Below are 17,058 nucleotides of genomic sequence, written 5' to 3'. Positions count from 1 at the left end.
CCCGCTCACACCGCCTGGAACTCCGCTCGAGGCCCCGCCCACACCACCTATGGTCCCGCCCACACCGCCTGGAACTCCGCTCGAGGCCCCGCCCACACCACCTATGGTCCCGCCCACGCCTCCTGGAACCCCGCCTGAGGCCCCGCCCATGCCTCCCCGGGCGGGACCAGAGCCACTGCGGGCGCTGTTTCTTAACTCTGGCTGTTGGCTGCGCACCAGCAGCAAAGGTGTCTGAGCTGGAGCCCTGCTGGTGGCTTTGAGGACCAGCGCCACCTCCTCCTACCTGTGCGACCTTAGTCACGGTATGGCCATTTGATAACCCAAGGCAACTGAGACCCAGAGCCTTGTTTTCGGAGGGCTTGTTTCCTGTCTTACGAACCGTCAGTTTCAACTTCTCCAAAAGCTCTAAGGCTCAATGCTTCAAGCCCCCAGACAGCTCCGGGATTTTGTAGGAGGTCACGTCTGGTGTCCTGGTAGGAGTCGTCCTCGGCAAGAGTAGCAAAGGTGCAGGGAGAGTGTTCGGACAGAATGTCGCGCGTGTGCACAGCCGGAGGGAGGACAGCCCGGTGGCACGTGGAAGCCGCTCCTTAGCTGTGGCTAACACGCGCGGTGCCCAGGAAGGACGAGGCTGGAGGCTGGAGAGCTCAGATGCTGCGACACCTGCAAGCCTTTTGGGGTCTGAGGTATATCCTGAGGGCAGTGCAGGGCTAGCCCGGGTTTTGAGCAGGGTAAGGGCTTAAGGATCCTCAGGCTACCGCCCTGTGGAGCCGGTTGAGCCACGTTGGAGGCAGCAGATGACTATGGGGGCTCGTGGTTCTTCCTCCAGTGGGAGAGAAGGGGGGATTCCCTCCCCCCTCCCAGGGCATGTGTCCCAGTGAGCAGGGCAGGGCCTGGCCTGTGCCCTCTTAACCAGATGCTTTGGGCAGTGAACAACATGTCTGGATAGGACCCAGGGTAGGGGTCAAGGGGTAGAGAGAGATGGGAATATCCAAGGACGTTCAGGAGGAGGGGGTCTGTAGGCCTTGGTAATTAAGGACCGTATTCAGAAGCCCAGCAGGTGGCCCACACCTGTAACCCCCAGCACTTAGGAAGCTGAGGCAGGAGGATAGGGAGTTCAAGATCAGCCTGGGCTACATAGGGAGACCCTGCCTATTAAAGGGCTGGGTGGGGTGGCTCATGCCTGTACTCCCAGGCTGGGTTAGGAGGATCAAGGTCCAAGGCTGGTCAGGGCAAAATCCGAAAAAAATGAGATTAAAGTAAAAAGGGCTGGGGATGTAGCACAAGTGGTAGTGCACTTGCCTCGCTCCTCAGTGCCCTGAGTTCAAACCCCAGTACCGCCTCCCAAAAAGAACCAAAGCCTTGGGAAGTTCCCCAGGATGTGGCTTAGCTAGATGGATGGTCGCCCCACCTGTGGGACGGACACACCGTAGGGCAGTGCGTGAGCTTGTTCCTGGCTGTGTTGAGTGTGGGCCCCGAGTGAAGACTCCAGAACACATTGGAGTTTTCACTGGTGGACTCCCGGGCAGTCTGGGCTGCAGCGGGATTGCTGGGTAATCCCTCCTTTGCGCACTTTCCGCTCATTCGCAGTACCTTGGTTTTTTTCATGGACCATCACAGTGGTTTAAACTGAACGGGCCTGGTAGAACCCAGATCAGGAGGGCCACTCTGGCCTCGTGGTCACCTCTGTTCCTTAGTCATCTCTGCCAGCGTTTTGAAGGGTGCCCTGTTCTCTGCTGTGGATGCTCTGGTCTCATTCCAGAACCCTTGGCGGGTGGTTAACCCCCCAGGGCTTGCGGCCGGTGTGTCACGCAGCATGTTTTCTGGCTACGTGCGCCTCTAGCACCCTGGGGCTGGGCGTCTTGTGGTGTCGCAGACAGCCCTTTCCTGCTGTCAGCTTCACTCCAAGCGGAAGGCATTTGTCTCCCAGAGACCCCTGGGCCATCATTCCCGCCTGTGGGAAGTGCTGCTTGCAGAGACCCGACGTGCCCCTCAGAAGTAAGGACATACTATGTCCAAAAAGGAATGCTTCCTTTACCTTGGAGGCGGTGACCCGGTTACCCCAGACTGCTGGACCCCTGTGAGCGTCTCGGACGTGAAGCCCCCAGTTCCTCATAGGGCTTATCCTCCACTCTCGGGAACACATATGTCTCCTTCACTTGTCACTTCTTGCTCCTCCGGCCTGATTAGCCCTTTGCCACCCGTAGAGTGAACCAGCACTGTGCACTGTGTTCTGCAAAGTGTCCAAATGGCTTGGTCCCTGCCAGATCCCGTGATGGCAGAGGGGGGTAGAGATTACCTTGGGCCTGGGGCAGGACCATGCGGGCGCACTGTCCCGTCCCTATGGAAGCAAATGACTTTTGAGAGGGAGGAAAGGAGACATGGTCAGGTGGAGAGCCGTACCCACACACCACCTGAGGACAGTCCACCTGTGCCAGCAATGACAGCCGCAGGGCAGCTGAAGCCAGGGCTGCTACCATTCTGTGGATTCTTCTGGGGCCAGGCTGATGAATTAAATAAGAACACAGAGGCCTCCGACACCCCCAGTGCCTTAGGTCTTCACGGTGGCCGGATCGCGGCCATTTTCTCTGCTCTGTTACCTTGTTTTTTATTTAGTCTCTTGGCTGGAGTGGGTGGTGTTGGTGTAAGAGGGGTTTTCACTCACCTTCCAGCACCAGGATATCTCCCATCCCACAGACCAAGAAACCAGTGGGGCATTCTGCTGGCTCTTGAGTGTCTGTCCCAGTGACACAACCAGCCTCCCTGGCCCACGACTTTGGCCTGGATAGTCACATTATGATTGCACCCTGTTATTTCAGGATCGCCGTCATCCCTATGGCTGCCCAGTTCTGCAGCAGCATCTCCCAGAGTCAGCTGGGGCCTGGCGAGGACTGTACCTAGCCTGCACCCGGTGCAGAGTGTGGAGCAGCACCTGAGTGACAGACCTTCGTTCATTAAACTACTATGTACTGAGCTCTGTGGACGCCACGCTCTGTCCTGTGTGCAGGGGAACTGCAGTGAATGAACCACTGCCTCTGCCCCCAACAGGAAACATGTGAAATGAATGCCCTGGCTTATTCCACAAAGGCGTTAAGATCCCACAGAAACCTACATGTGGGGTCCGAAATTCAAGAATAGAAAGTGCAGTATGACTGCACTGTGGCAGTGAAACCCCCTGCCCTCTCAGGAAGCCTGTAGTCTTAAAAGAAGAACGATGGAGGCAGTCATTAAGTCTGACCGCCATGGCCGGTACCACCTCCCTCCAGGCACAGGGTGGGTCAGTGGTGTCCTGTCCCCTGGGCCAGCAGCAGGCTTGTTTTTCCCAATTAAGGGTGAGCATGGCAGTGTGTATTTCTTGGCAGGAATGAGAGGAGCTGGGGTGATTGATTTCCCATAGCCCACTGTGGCTGTGGTCACCAGTGCCCACCAAGGCAGGCACTGCCCAGCCGCTCCAGCTAATACAGAAACTGACTTGCACATCTGACTGGGCTCCAGACTGAGAAAGTCCCAAACAAGCCAAGACCCATGTCCCGGGAGGCAGGAGAAGGACTTGGCCCACACTCCAGTCCACTGTGTTGTCGGGTGGTGTGCACTGGGGTGACTGTAATAACCAGGTGCCCGCACCTTGCGCCAGGAGCTGAGTCACTTCAGGGTGCTACAGGGACACAGCAGGGCTGAGCCCTGGTGACACTAACCTCGTAGGGATGCCTAAGGGGGAAGCAAGCATGTGAATCCCATTTAGTGAGGCAATGGCAGTGCTGGGAGGGAAACACAAGTGCTTCATAGAGCCAGCCTGGCAGAGGCAGACACAGGCTTGTAATCTCCGTGTGGCTTGAGCGTGGCAGGTGAGGGTGGGTAGGAGGTGGACTCAGAGGCGCGGAACCAGGTCTTGCAGAGCAGCCCTTTAGATGCTAGCACAGCACAAATGCCAGGGAGGGGGGGGAGGGGGAGCAGTCAGGGAAGCCTTCCTGGAGGAAGCTGCTGAAGAATCCTTAGGCGTGGGGAGGGGCAGTTCCAACTTTGGCGTCGTGACTTGGTCACTTCCTAGTTGGGTGGCTTTGGGTAAATTCCTTAAACCCTGTAAGCCTCAGGTTCCTCCCTGCAAAATGCGAGTAATGGCATCCAGCCTGCAGGGCTGCTGAGATTAGTGGTTGAAGCGCTGTCGGTGCCCAATAAATGCCAGCTCGCTTTGATGGTGGACGTCCACGCGGCGTCCGTGCTGGTGGAAACTCAAGAGGAAGGGCTTCCCTACCCTCCCTTCCTTCCTGGCCCAGGTGACCAGAGGTCACCGCTGTGGGGCGCCCGAGGCGGCGGCACGCGAGGAGCGGACCCCGAGGCTCTGCCCGACGATCCCGCTGGGAGGTGAAGCGCCAGCCGCAGCGATCTGGCCGGTGGTCAGCTGCTGACAGCTGGGGGGCGCGGGACCAGAGGTGGAGCGTCTCAGCTCCGGAGCGTGAGGCCCCGGCCAGCTTTCCGGGTAAGTAAAGCAGCAGCTTCTGGCCCGGGCTTCGCTGGTGTACGGTCTCTTTAAGAGTTCCTCGGCTGCCCCGCCCCTTGCGGAATCTGATTGGTTCTTCCCGCTCGTTTCGGTGGAAGTCCTTTCCTATTGGCTCCTGGGGGTCGGAGGGAGCCCGAGCGCTAGCAGCAGGGACTGTGGCTGTTTTTCGCAGTTCTCGCTGGACGAAAAAGACTGTCCCGCTTCTGGGTCGCCGCTGCCGGGAAGGGCCACTCGGTGGCTTGGGGGCCGGCGGACGCTACTGGTGGACGACGTCCCGCCTAGTCCACCTACCCCACTTCCGGGGAGTCCGCCGCCGCGGCCCCTGCGCGACGCTCCCCGGCCCGGGCCGCCAACCCCGGCTGGAGGCCGAGACCCGCGGCCTGTGCGCGTCGGTCCGCGCAGCCCCGGTGGCGGCGGGGGGCGGTCCGGGCGGCCGGGGCTGACCCGCGCCCTCAGGTAAGGGCGGCCCTCTCCTCGTCTCCTGCCAGGCCACAGCTAGCGAGGGAGCCCTGTCCCCGCGCCGCACTTCCCCGGGACAGGGACACCTGTCCCCCTCCTTTTCCCACGAGTGTCCCCTTCGCACATGGGCCGCACCTCGGGGACGTTGCCCAGGGCGTCGGGTCGGGGGACGACAGGCGGAAGGCAAGGGGTGGCAGGAGCCCCCCAGGGGACAGGGCAGGGGGCCGGGGGGGCAGTGACCACAGCTGCAGGGGCCCGGGCCCTGTGCTCCAGGCCGGCGGGACCGGCCTGTGGCCGTGTGCACATGGGGACAGTACCCTTCCGTCCACCGTGCTGTATAAGCTGAGGCTGTGACTGTCCACCTGCTGTCCACCAGCGGCCATCTGAAGGCTCAAGGATCGTTCCTGGGCTTGTGGAAGCAGGGGGGACTTTGCGTCCCAGCTCTGCAGCGAGGAGGAGCTGTGCGGTCCCCTTCAAATCCTCCCACTGCCCTGTGCTGGACATTGAAGAGCTCACCCTGTAGTGTTTTGTTGAGAACTAACTTTGTGCTGGCTCTGATATAGGTGACAGATGCCAGACTGTGTCCCTGAGTGTGTGTACACAGTGAGATCACCTCAGAGGGACACCAAGTGTGGTAGAGGACACTCACTTGGGCTAATCAGGAGGGCTTCTTGGAGGAGGGAAGGAGAGCCAGGCTCCAGCAGTGAGGTCAGGCTGGGGGAAGGTCAAGCACAAGGGCCCTGAGACTGCCTAGCACGAAGAGCCAGGTGCCAGCTGGTGGTGGGCAGAGCAGGGGGCAAATGACATGGGCCTTCCCTTCCTCCTGGTGGCTCCTGCCCCAGGCTGTTGGCAGGACTAGTCTCCTTAAGACTGTGTCCAGAGTGGGCAAGGCCCTTGTGTGTGTGGGAAGGTTCTTGCCCTGCATGAGTGCGACCAGGGACAGCCTGCCTGGTGGGTGGCCACCGAGGGCGGGAGGAGGTGAGGTCCAGCGGTGGGTGAGAGGAGGCCTCTGGAATGTTCCTGAGGTTGAGAGCTGCCTTCCCATGTGGTAGAAACAGTGAGTCCCAGTTCTCTGGTCCTGAGGTCTGGGTCCCCAGGGCTCCCTGCATCCCCACCTCTCTGAGGTGTCCACCCACTCCTTCCTCTGTTGCACTCAGCCATCCTTTTTTCTTCCCCCTTCTTTCTGACCCACCAGCCCCTCCACTTCTCTATCATTTGGGGGAAGGAGGAGGGCTGTGACTGTCTCCAAGACCAAGGCCAGGAGCTTCTGTAAGGGACAGGCAGTGAGTGCCAGGGTGGGGGAGGAGACAGTTCAGACTCACTGAACCATGTGTTGAGGGACATCAGGGCAGAGAAGGACCCTTCCTGGGCCTGTCCTTCCATCTGTACGATGGAACACTGCTTGTGCCCTGTCTTAAAGGCTGTGTGACCCTTCAGTGTGGTACCTGGTGAAGTGTCAGCACTGAGCCTGCACATAGAAGATGGCCTTGACATGTTTTTCAGGTCATTTCTTAAGGTATTTTAAAGCCATTGCACATAATGGCAATTCTGTGTGGCCAACACCCTCCCGAGTCCAGGGTAGCTACTGGACCCACAGCAGTGGTATGGGGACGATGAACATTGGGCACCTCTGGAGCAAGAGCCTGTCAGCAGTGTGCAGCCGTGTCCTCACGAGCTGCGACACACAGCTCTGACTCCCGCCTGGTGCCCCTGACCCCAGGTGGAGAAACCAGGTCAGCACCTGTCCAGCTGCTGATCTGGGGCCAGGGCTCTAGAGACAACAACCTGGCCTGCAGTGGCAGGTGGCCAGGCTTCTGAGCTCGGAGCACTGGGGATAAAAAAGAGCCATCTCTGGGCTGGGAGGCCCCAGACTGCTTTCTGCTTTTCCTGGTTGTCAGAGGGGAGTGGGCGCAGGGAGAGCAGCCACCCCTCCCTGGCCTTTCCCCCAACCCTTCCCCAGTAAGAAGAGCAGCAGTGCCTATGCGTGTCACTGCTGTGGACCAGACTTATCTGGCAGCCTTGTTAGGTAGGTGTTATTGTCCCCATGATACTCAGAGGAGTGAAGTGACTCACCCAGGGTTACACAGCAAGCATGTAGCAGAGCTAGTAGTGCAGCCCAGGCTGCCCAACTTGATAGCCCAGGACAGCTGGAAGGTTTTCAGTGAGAAATCAGAGGACTCAGACTCCAGCTGGCCTAGGCAGGAGGAGTTTTGGAGTTTTATAACTGAACAGTCCAAGGGGGTAGGATTGGAGCCAAATGTGGCCAAATCTAGGAGCTCACATGAACTATAAGGGTCTATCTGTGCCATCTCCCAGCTCTGTGCTCCTTTTTCTCACAGATGTGCCCCAGCTAAGGATTAAAGTGGTTATGTCAACAGAAAGAGCGTCTGCTTCCTGATGGTGACAAGCAAAGTTCTCAGGGCAGATTCTCACTGGACAGGATGAATGGATGTCCTGAGTGGCCAGGCAGAGGTCACATTCCTGGAGTTGGGTCAGGGTGGAGTCTGCCATACCTGAGCCTCACAGCCGGCAGAGGAAGGAAGCTCCCTGAGGAAGGCCGGGCCCTCTGTAGCCGCTCCCCTCTGTCCACACTGCTGACACTAGTTCCCAACACTAGCCTCTCCCGGGGACTGTGGCAGTAGCTCCTCACGGTCCCCCTGACTCTCCTCTCCTCTCACTGCAGTCCTTCACAGCAGCCAGGGTGACCCTGTCCACATGAAGTGGGACTTGTCACCTCCCTCCCTGCACCACACCCTTCTCACTGTGCTTAGAGAGAGGTCACACTGCATGTGTGATGTGACTACATCTGACCTGGCCGCACCAGCCTTTTGATCTCTCCAGCCACCCTGGCCTGATTTTGCCCTCTGGCCAACCTCAGGGCCTTTGCGTTCATCCACTGTTGCATTCCTCAGTTCTCTTTATCAGACTCTTCAAGGCTGTGTCCTTCTGAGTTGTTTAGGTCTCAGTTCAAATGTCATCCTGCATGACTCTTACATTTACTGGAATTCAGGCTTAGCTGTTGAAGCAAGGCCAAGATAATAAGGTAGAAAATACCTATTATCTGTTGTGTGATAGTCTGCGAGCAGCCAGGACAGCTTCTTTCTTACTGCTTTGTAATCCTCAATACGTGCTTTTGATCTCATGCTGCTCTTGCTCCCACATCACATCCATATTCTAGCTGATGGGAAGGAAGAATGGTATAACCTGAAACTGGCAAACTTCACTGTGCGTGTCATGGTGCGTAGAACTCAGCCACATGGCCACACCCTCCTGCAAACTAAAGTCCATGGTTCTTCTGTCCAAGGAAAGGGTGGGTGTGGGGAGCCCACAGTCACTGCTGTGGTCTTTTCTTAGTACCTGTCTCTGGAATTGCTCCTTATGTATGGGGCCTCCTGCCTGCTCACCTGCCCTCTCTGGAGGGAAGGCCCCTCAAGGGCAGGGCCTTGCCTGCCTGTTTCCTGCCCAGTCAAGACACTGGGCTGTGTCTGGTGTGTAGCAGGTGTTCTAAGTCTAGGGAAAGAGCATGGGGGTGGAGTGGGGGAAGGGCGGTGGCTTGTTCTCTCCCAGTGGTGAGGCCCAGGATACCAGGTGCCACTCATGCATCACCCTCCTCCGTGTCCCCACTGTACAAGCAGAGGCGTGGGCTCTCCAGTGGAAGAAAGGACAAGAGGTCTGAGCCCCTTAGGAGTTTTCCTGTTCCTTTCCGCAGAAGTGGCCCTAGCATAGCAGGTCATGGCCCAGACGGTGTTGAGAATGTCCCTAAAACTCCTGCTGCTGCTCAGGGATGGTGTTGGTGACAGCGCACAGAGCTCCTGTATTGGTGTGGGTCTAGTGGACAGAGCACAGAGCTGGCAGGCCCTCAGGACCGAGGAGTCAAACTTACTTTACTCTGAGGAGTTGTTGGAGTAAAGCTTACTGGGGGTAGGAATCACAAGTATTCAGTCATTGAACGCCCTTTCCCCCACTGCTGGATGGAGACTGGCCTTCCACTTGTGGCCCTCCTTCTGCAAAGGCACCCCAGGCCCTGTCCCTAGGGCTCCCCCCACTCCAACCCCACCAACCCAACACTTCAGCCATTCAGGTTGGTGAGAACTTCATTGCCTTCACCGCCACCTAGTGGTTGATAGGTGAACTGCTGCCTAGGTCCAAGGTCCCCTGTGCTGAGATCCCTCCCCATTGGGCCTCTGCTCAGGTCACTGTTCTCAGTGTTGGCACCTGAAAGTCCAGGTGGTCACCCAACCCTGCAGAGGGTCCTGATGCTGTCCCCCAAAAGCCCTTTGACCCCGGAGTCTGTGTCCGTTTTCCAGCCACACTGTTAGCCCTTCCACCCAGATTGACCCCACACCACCAGCTCTCCAGTCCCCCAGGCGAGGGACTGGACCCTCTCCAGCCTCCCACACAGCAGGGCTGAGCCCAAGCATACTCTGTACGTGGCTCTAGCTTTCCCCAGAGCCCAAGATCCACAGGCAGGAGGGCCATGGCCCCAGGTCTGCTGACCACATTGGCTCCCCCCGCCCCAGGGCCAGCAGCCGGCAGGATGGACACCCTGCAGGAGGCGATCTGGGGTAACCAGAGCACAGTGTCACCCCCACCCTTGGCGCCAAACATCAGCGTGCCTCACCGCTGCCTGCTGCTACTCTACCAGGGCATCGGCACCTCCAGGTGAGGCTGAGTGCTGTGGGCTCCCTGGGGTGGGGGCCTGCACGTGGCCTCACCAGCGCCCGGCTCTGTGCCCCCCACCAGGGTTCGGTACTGGGACCTCCTGCTGCTCGTCCCCAACGTGCTCTTCTTCATCTTCCTACTCTGGAAGCTTCCATTTGCTCGAGCCAAGATCCGTGTCACCTCCAGCCCCATTTTCATCACCTTCTATATCCTGGTGAGTTCACTCTAATTGGTGGCAGAAAACCCAATTCCAGCTTGAGCAAAAAAAAAAAAGGGTGGGGGGGAGGATTTTAAAGAGGAAAGTGACTGCCTCTGTAATCGAAAGTGAGCTTCAGGTATGACTGGATCCAGGGGATTCGCTCATCTCTTTAGGACTCTGTATCTCTGTCCTCCTCTCAGAGGAGAGATGTCCCCATATGGAGTCAAGATGGCCAAGAGCAGCCTTGAGCTGACATCCTGCCCCTCCCAGCTCCATCAGGGAGCACCTCTTTCCTAGTGGGGCCAGGGCAGACCTGGCATCTTCTCTGATTGGTCCACCCTGCATCCCATGTGTATCTCTGGCCAGCAAGAACTTTGGGGGAGGGGTTAGTCAGCTCAGCCCAGCCATATAGACCAAAGGAGGTGGGCAGTCCCCCCAAAAAAAAGTGGGGAACTGGTACTAGAGGGAAGGGAATTGATGCAGGCTGGGGAAAATGTCCACAGTACTCTCCACCCACCATCCATCTGTCCATCTGTCCATCCACGCATCCATCCATCCATCCTTCCTGTGAGGTCTTTGGAGCAGGCTTTCTGCCTGCGGGGAGACCTGTGTCCTCAGCACTTGGTGGTCCTGGTGTGGCTGCCTGGGGAGAGGGGTCAGGACTGTGGTTGACGAAGTACCTCCAGGTGCGGGTCATCCAGGTGTGGGCTCCCTGGGTGCAGGTCAGCTTCCTTCCTCCAGGGTGTCCTCCCCGTGTGGAGGCTGACGACGGGAGCCCTCCCCACCCTGGACTCAGTGATGCCAGCATCTGAATGCTGAGTGGCTTGCTGGGCTTTCTCAGAGGGTGGGAAGTGGGCAGGCAGAGGTCAGCAAGGGTTCGAGGGACCCTGGAGAAGCTGGCGGAGACCCACAGGTGGAAGCTGCCTGCTGTCCTCACTGCTCTGAGGTAGTGGGCAGAGCAGGGAGAAGGCCAGGCTTCTTTCCTGTCCCCTCTGATCCTTAACTCCTTGTCTGCGTACTTATTAGTGGCACTAGGGTTTGAACTTGGCCTCGTGCTCACTAGGCAGGCACTCTACTACTTGAGTCGTGCCCCAGCCATTTCTGCTGTAATTATTTTTCGATTAGGGTCTCAAATTTGTGCACAAGCTGGCCTGAACCATGATCCTCTTATTTATGCTTCTCAAGGAGCTGGATGACAGGCACACACTATTCTGCTTGGCTTATTGGTTGAGATGGGATCTTGATAACTTTTTGCCCAGGCTGGCTTCAAACCTCCATCCTCCTAATCTCTGCCTCCCAAGTAGCTACAATTACAGGCTTGTGCAACTGTGTCCAGCTTGTGTACTTATTTCACAGATACTAAGCACCCACTGTATGCTAGGTAGATGTCCTTTCTGGGGGAGCAGGCAGGGAGCAGGGACTGAGGTCTGAGGCCCAGGAGCACACAGCAGGGCCAGGATGGTCTGTGCTGTGGCAGCCTGCTTAGTTTTAGGGGACTTTGCATCCTAAAGAGCTCAGGAGGCAGTGATAAGAGCAGACTCAGGCAGATGGCCTTTGAGCTCCGGCCATGCTGCTGAGTGATTATGGCCAGTGGGTGGGCCTCTCCGTGCCTCAGTGCCCCCCTGTGTAGTATGTGCTGGTCTAGCATGTGGTGTTCTTCCCAGCACCAAATGAGTCTACATGTGGCAGTTGGTTGCTTTTGTGACCTGCCATGCTGAGTGGGTGTCAGCTCCCCAAGGTGTAGGCACAGCTTTCTGAGCACAAAGGACAGCGTACGTGTGGGCCTGCACGTCAGAAAGTCCGCTTACACTCAGAGAAGCCTGACAACATGTAGTGACTGGGAAGCCGAGAGGTCCCAGGGCTTCAGGCCTGGCTAGCGCTGGAGTGTAGGCCTGCAGCACGGTGGCCTATTCTACTAGCTAAACTGCTGTCCTGGCTCTGTCTGTCACCGGGCTCCCTGGGGTCCTAGCCTCCTCGAGCTAGTATAGAAGTTGGGAATGGTGTATGCAACCGGCCAGTCCTGGGTCACAGGCCTGTCTTAAAAACCAGGAGTGGTGGCAGTGGCTCAGCCTGCCTCACCTGGGACATGTGAAGATGGCGTGAGGAAGAGGACACAAGGCCCATAGGGGCCACAGGTGCTGAGCATGGGCACCTCTTCCCAGCCTGCCTGGCTGGCGGCTCACCCCAGGGTCTCTGCAGCCTCGTTCCTGTGGCCTTTCCTATTCTTTGTGTCTTGGAGTTAAGACATCGATACTAATGCAGCTGGGTACTAGACTTCCTGGCGCCAGGCTTGCTTCGGCCACGCATGTGAACCCACTCAAAGCTCCAGCAATCAAAGGCTGCAGGGCTATTTTACCCCATTTTGTAGATGGGGAAACTGAGGCCCCAGCAGGAGAGCAGAGGGCAGGTACTGGGCCTGGCCTGCCTGGCTCTGCATTGCCCATCCTGCTAACCATGGGAAGCCATCAGGGCTAGTCAGAAAACGGGGCCAGGCCTGAGGGCAGCCACAACTGGGGGGTTCTGAACTGCCTGTGAGCCCAGCTGCCAGAGCCCACTGCTGCCTCCTGTCTAGCATGAAAGCCTGCGCCCAGGGGTGGCCTGCGGTGCCTGCCTGCCACTGCCTTGACTCCATCCCGTCTCCCTCCCTCGCCCTCCAGGTGTTCGTGGTGGCCCTGGTGGGTATTGCCCGGGCAGTGGTGTCCATGACGGTCAGTGCCTCAGATGCGGCAACAGTAGCTGACAAGGTGTGGTGGCAGCTGAGGGATGGCGGGAGGTGTCTTGGGGGCGGGGACGGCCCAGGCTGATGCTCTGCCTCTGTCCAGATCCTGTGGGAGATCACTCGCTTCTTCCTGCTGGCCATCGAGCTGAGTGTGGTCATCCTGGGCCTGGCCTTCGGTGCGTGTGCTGCAGAGACCCTTGCACCTGGGCTGACACTCTGCCTGCCCTCCCCACAGTGACACTGACACAGCCAGTGGGGTGAGCTCCCACTGATGGACCCCTGTTCCTTCCAGGTCACCTGGAGAGCAAGTCCAGCATCAAGCGGGTGCTAGCCATCACCACAGTGTTATCGCTGGCCTACTCTGTCACCCAGGTAAGGGGGAGGTGGAATCAGATGAGCGGCCTGCCCCGGTGCTGGCTGACCTGGTCAGTGGGAGAGGGGAGGCTGGGAGGGAGGCAGGTCTGCAGCCCACCCTGAGAATGGTGCTGAGGCTTCTGTCTGTGCTTTGCTGGTGCCTGCCCTCGGGAGACATGGCCCCAGACTGGAGCTGGAGCTGCACGGCACGCTCAGGGCCAAGCAGAGAAGCCAGGCCTAGTGTGATGGAGGGCTTGCGGGGGGGCTCTGCCTCAGGGGAGGCTTTACGTGGTGGGAGCTGGTGTAACCATCTTCTTGGGGACCTTGCAGGGGACCCTGGAAATCCTGTACCCCGACTCCCACCTCTCGGCTGAGGACTTCAACATCTACGGGCACGGGGGCCGCCAGTTCTGGCTGGTCAGCTCCTGCTTCTTCTTCCTGGTGAGGCCGGGCGGGGACACCTTTGGGGCAGCAGGGCGCCTGCTCCTGGGTCCAGGGCATGCTCTCACCCTGCTGTCTCTGCAGGTCTACTCACTGGTGGTGGTCCTCCCCAAGACCCCGCTGAAGGACCGCATCTCCCTGCCCTGTGAGCGCAGCAGGCCGCCAGGGCGGGCTGGAGCTAGGGAAGGGGGGCTCTGGGGACATCGGGAGGGACCAGGAGGCACTGGGCTTGAGGGGCGGAGGGCGGGGAGGCAGCTGTCCGGCAGGCAGGGGCTCACCACCCCGACCCCGACCCCGACCCCCAGCACGGAGGAGCTTCTATGTGTACGCGGGCATCCTGGCGCTGCTCAACCTGCTGCAGGGGCTGGGGAGCGCGCTGCTGTGCGCCGACGTCATCGTGGGGCTGTGGTACGTGTGCCGTCGGGGTGGACGGGGCACGGGAGTCCCCCTCGGCGTGGATGGGGCACGGGAGTCCCCGTCGAGGTGGACGGGGCACGGGAGTCCCCCTCGGCGTGGACGGGGCACGGGTGTCCCCGTCGAGGTGGACGGGGCACGGGAGTCCCCCTCGGCGTGGATGGGGCACGGGTGTCCCCGTCGGGGTGGACGGGGCACGGGAGTCCCCCTCGGCGTGGATGGGGCACGGGTGTCCCCGTCGGGGTGGACGGGGCACGGGAGTCCCCGCCGGGGGCGGGCGGGGCACGGGGAGTTCGCCCACTGGGCTTGGGCACAGGGCGGCCAAGGAGGACGGTGGGGCCCTTGGGCCTGGGCCTGTACTGATCCCCCGCTCCTGCCGCAGCTGCGTGGACGCCACCACCTTCCTCTACTTCAGCTTCTTTGCTCCGCTCATCTACGTAGCCTTCCTCCGCGGCTTCTTTGGGTGAGGCCTGCGCCTCCTGCGCCTGCGCGGTGGGGTGGGGCCCTGGCGCGCCTGTTGGGGGCGAGGGGCGCAGGTGCGCCTGCGCAGACTCATGTGCACAGTACGCGCATGCGTGCTGCTGCGTGGGCACAGGAACGAGCTGTGCGCATGTGTGTGCGGTCTGTGCTTAACTCCCCGGCTCAAGCTGTCAGACACTTGTGCCACCAGGCGCTTGGTGCTGCTACTGCAGGGGCTGGGACTGTGTCAGCGATGGGAGGGCCCAGTGGGCCCAGTGCGTGGGTTTGCTGTGTGCACTGGTGTGCTTGAACACTTACGAGGTTGGGACCCACTCACCCCAGGCCTCTGATAGGCTGAGGGCGCCCTCCTCACCCCACCAGCCCGTGGTGCTGGGGGAGGGGGTCTTCCTGAATGGGCGGTGAAGGGCTGGGCTGGGCCCCTGCCCCACTCAGATCTGCGCACTCATCTCTCCCCTGAGCACTCGCGCCTGCCGCTCCGCTATCCTGGGGGTGGAGGGACCAGGTCCAGGACAGTGGGCAGTGACATAAGCTGCAGGGGGTTCCAGGGCAGGGTGGGGTCGCAGCCTACCCTTCCTCAGTGCCCTGGGCTAGGCCCTGGCCAAGGCTCAGTTAGCCTCTTAGTTCCCCACTAGGGCCCATGCCATCATTTTGGGGAAGGAGGTGCAGAGCCACTGACCCAAGCTTTCTCCTGGGGGACGGGCCCGCTTTCAAAACAAGTCTCCTTGGACCAGAATCTTGCTCATGGGGCATCCTGGGTGGGTGTGGGAAGGAAGTCTTTGTCTGAGTCCATGGTGGGGCTGCCCTGCCCCTCTCTCCCATCTCAGCTCGGAGCCCAAGATCCTTTTCTCCTACAAGTGTCAAGTGGATGAGACCGAGGAACCTGATGTGCACCTGCCACAGCCGTACGCTGTGGCCCGGAGGGAGGGCATGGAAGCCACGGGGGCCACCGGGGCCTCAACCTCGTGCTACTCGAGCACGCAGTTTGATTCAGCTGGAGTTGCCTACCTGGACGATATCGCATCCATGCCCTGCCACACAGGCAGCATCAACAGCACGGACAGTGAGCGCTGGAGGCCATCAGTGCCTGAGAGGGCCTCCAAGGACAGACTGACTCCCAGGCAGAGCTGAGCAGGCTTTGGGAGACCAGCTGTGGATAGCAGTCTTGGGCAGGCCTTCCCTGCACCTCAAGTCTGCAGGCCTCTCCTGTTCTCAGGCCCCCAGTGCCCCTTGGCCACCTGTGCTCCAGCTGGGAGCCCCCTCCCTTCCCATCTGCCCTGGTCCTGCTCAGTGCCATGGTCCCAACTCCCATCTCCCAGGCCACAGCCTTGGCACCCAGGTCAGGTTCTGTGCTCTTCTCCTCTCTACCCCCTCACCACAGCACATAGGCCCCGTCAGGACCTACCACCGGGGACAGGCTGCAGCGTGTACATTTTCTTGATCTATTTTTTAATAAAAAAGGAAAAAAGAGCAAAGGGTGTTGACATGGAGGTTTGGTAGGAATGATGGGGCTGGGGAGGGGCTGGGAGGCCTGGGACCTCAACCAAGGGGCAGTCCTCAGGGCAGGCTGTTGGGGAGGGGCAGATATGGGAAAAAAAATCACCATTTCTAGGAACTGAGGTCTCCCCCACCATGATGACCTGCTGTCCTGTCCTTCCCTGCCCCTTATGCTGTTGTCTTCAGCCAGCCACTCCCCCTCCTCAGCTCGTTTTGCCATCTGTAAGATGGTGCTAAGATGGCCTCCCATCGTGCAAGGGGTTTGGGAAGTAATGTGGATGGCGGGTACACTGGTAGTGGACCACCAGTGACAACTCTGGTTATTTTGCTCCTTCAGAGGGGTGCTGAGCACATGGCAGCCAGGCAGAAGGAAGGATGCTGGGGGGGGCATTTGTAGATGGTACATGGAAGACACCACAGAAAGCGCTGGGATTGTAGGATGCCCACAGATGTGCGCTACTGTACCTGCTTTGAGGAGGGGTTGATTAGTCCCCAATGTCCCAGGCAGGAGCCTGCCAAGGTCATAGCCAGGTTGCACCATCAGAGCCTTGAGGTGTGGCAGTGGGGACACCGGCTCCAACAGAGTTTGTAACCGGAGTGCCCAGATCTTAGCTTCCCCTGACCCAGAGGGCAGTCAGTGGAAAGGCTGTCCTCTTGCTGGCCATCTACATGGCCTTGCCTCTGGGCCTGCACATCCCTGGGTGGGTGGGTGGGTGGGTGGGTGGGTGTGTGTGTGTGTGTGTGTGTGTGCAAGTTTTTTTTTTTTTTTTTCTTTTTTTCTTCAGTACTGGGGTTTGGACGCTGGGCCTTTTGCGTGCCACATTGGCACTCTCCATTTGAGCCACACCCTCAGCCCCTTCTGCTTCAGTTTTCAAGTGGGGTCTCGTGTTTTTATTCCTCTGGCTGGCCTGGTCCTCAGTCCTGCTTATGCCTCCCGAGGACAGTGTGAGCCACTGTGACTGGCCTCAAATCTTCTAAAAGGACGCGAGTCATATTGGATTCGAGGCTGCCCTTACAGCCTCATCTTATCTAAATACTTTTTTGAAGGCCCTTGTTCAAGTTCAGTCACAGTCTGAGGTACTGGGGGTCAGGGCTCAGCACATGGGTCCTGGGGACAAATTCAGCTCATGACAAATGACATTAAAGTCTCTCTCCAGATATCCTACACCAGGCAAAGCCCTGGGGCATTAACCAAATCTATGGAACAGGTAGAAAGACCCCCCTACTGTGAGGTTAGATCCTCACAGTAGGAGTGAGGCCAAGGCAAAAACCCACAGGCATTCTAGGACACCACAGGTAGGTCTGTGGACAGAATCACAGCACAGCGCAGGTGTGGCCTCC

The 17,058-nt window shown here is 59.1% G+C and overlaps 1 protein-coding gene across 5 annotated transcripts; it reads left to right on the top strand.

Moving 5' to 3' along the window:
• The first annotated feature begins 162 nt into the window (after positions 1-162).
• On the top strand, positions 163-15,692 carry Tpra1 (transmembrane protein adipocyte associated 1). 5 transcript variants are annotated; one of them, XM_020177533.2, is made up of 11 exons: positions 163-302; positions 9,475-9,616; positions 9,698-9,830; positions 12,473-12,559; positions 12,638-12,710; positions 12,827-12,906; positions 13,219-13,329; positions 13,414-13,474; positions 13,635-13,737; positions 14,126-14,206; positions 15,048-15,692. In XM_020177533.2, the coding sequence occupies exons 2-11, from the start codon at positions 9,492-9,494 to the stop codon at positions 15,349-15,351; spliced, it is 1,158 nt and encodes a 385-aa protein (XP_020033122.1). In that variant the 5' UTR covers positions 163-302; positions 9,475-9,491; the 3' UTR covers positions 15,352-15,692. The 5 variants fall into 5 exon arrangements, with proteins under 5 accessions (XP_020033122.1, XP_020033119.1, XP_073900675.1 ...); XM_020177530.2 differs by lacking the exon at positions 163-302 and adding an exon at positions 4,273-4,474; XM_020177529.2 differs by lacking the exon at positions 163-302 and adding an exon at positions 4,623-4,951.
• Positions 15,693-17,058: the final 1,366 nt, after the last annotated feature.

This window comes from Castor canadensis, chromosome 10 (assembly GCF_047511655.1).
Source record: "Castor canadensis chromosome 10, mCasCan1.hap1v2, whole genome shotgun sequence".
Classification (NCBI taxonomy): domain Eukaryota; kingdom Metazoa; phylum Chordata; class Mammalia; order Rodentia; family Castoridae; genus Castor; species Castor canadensis.
Note: the sequence above shows the minus strand (reverse complement) of the source record. Positions and strands in the feature narration are given on the sequence as shown.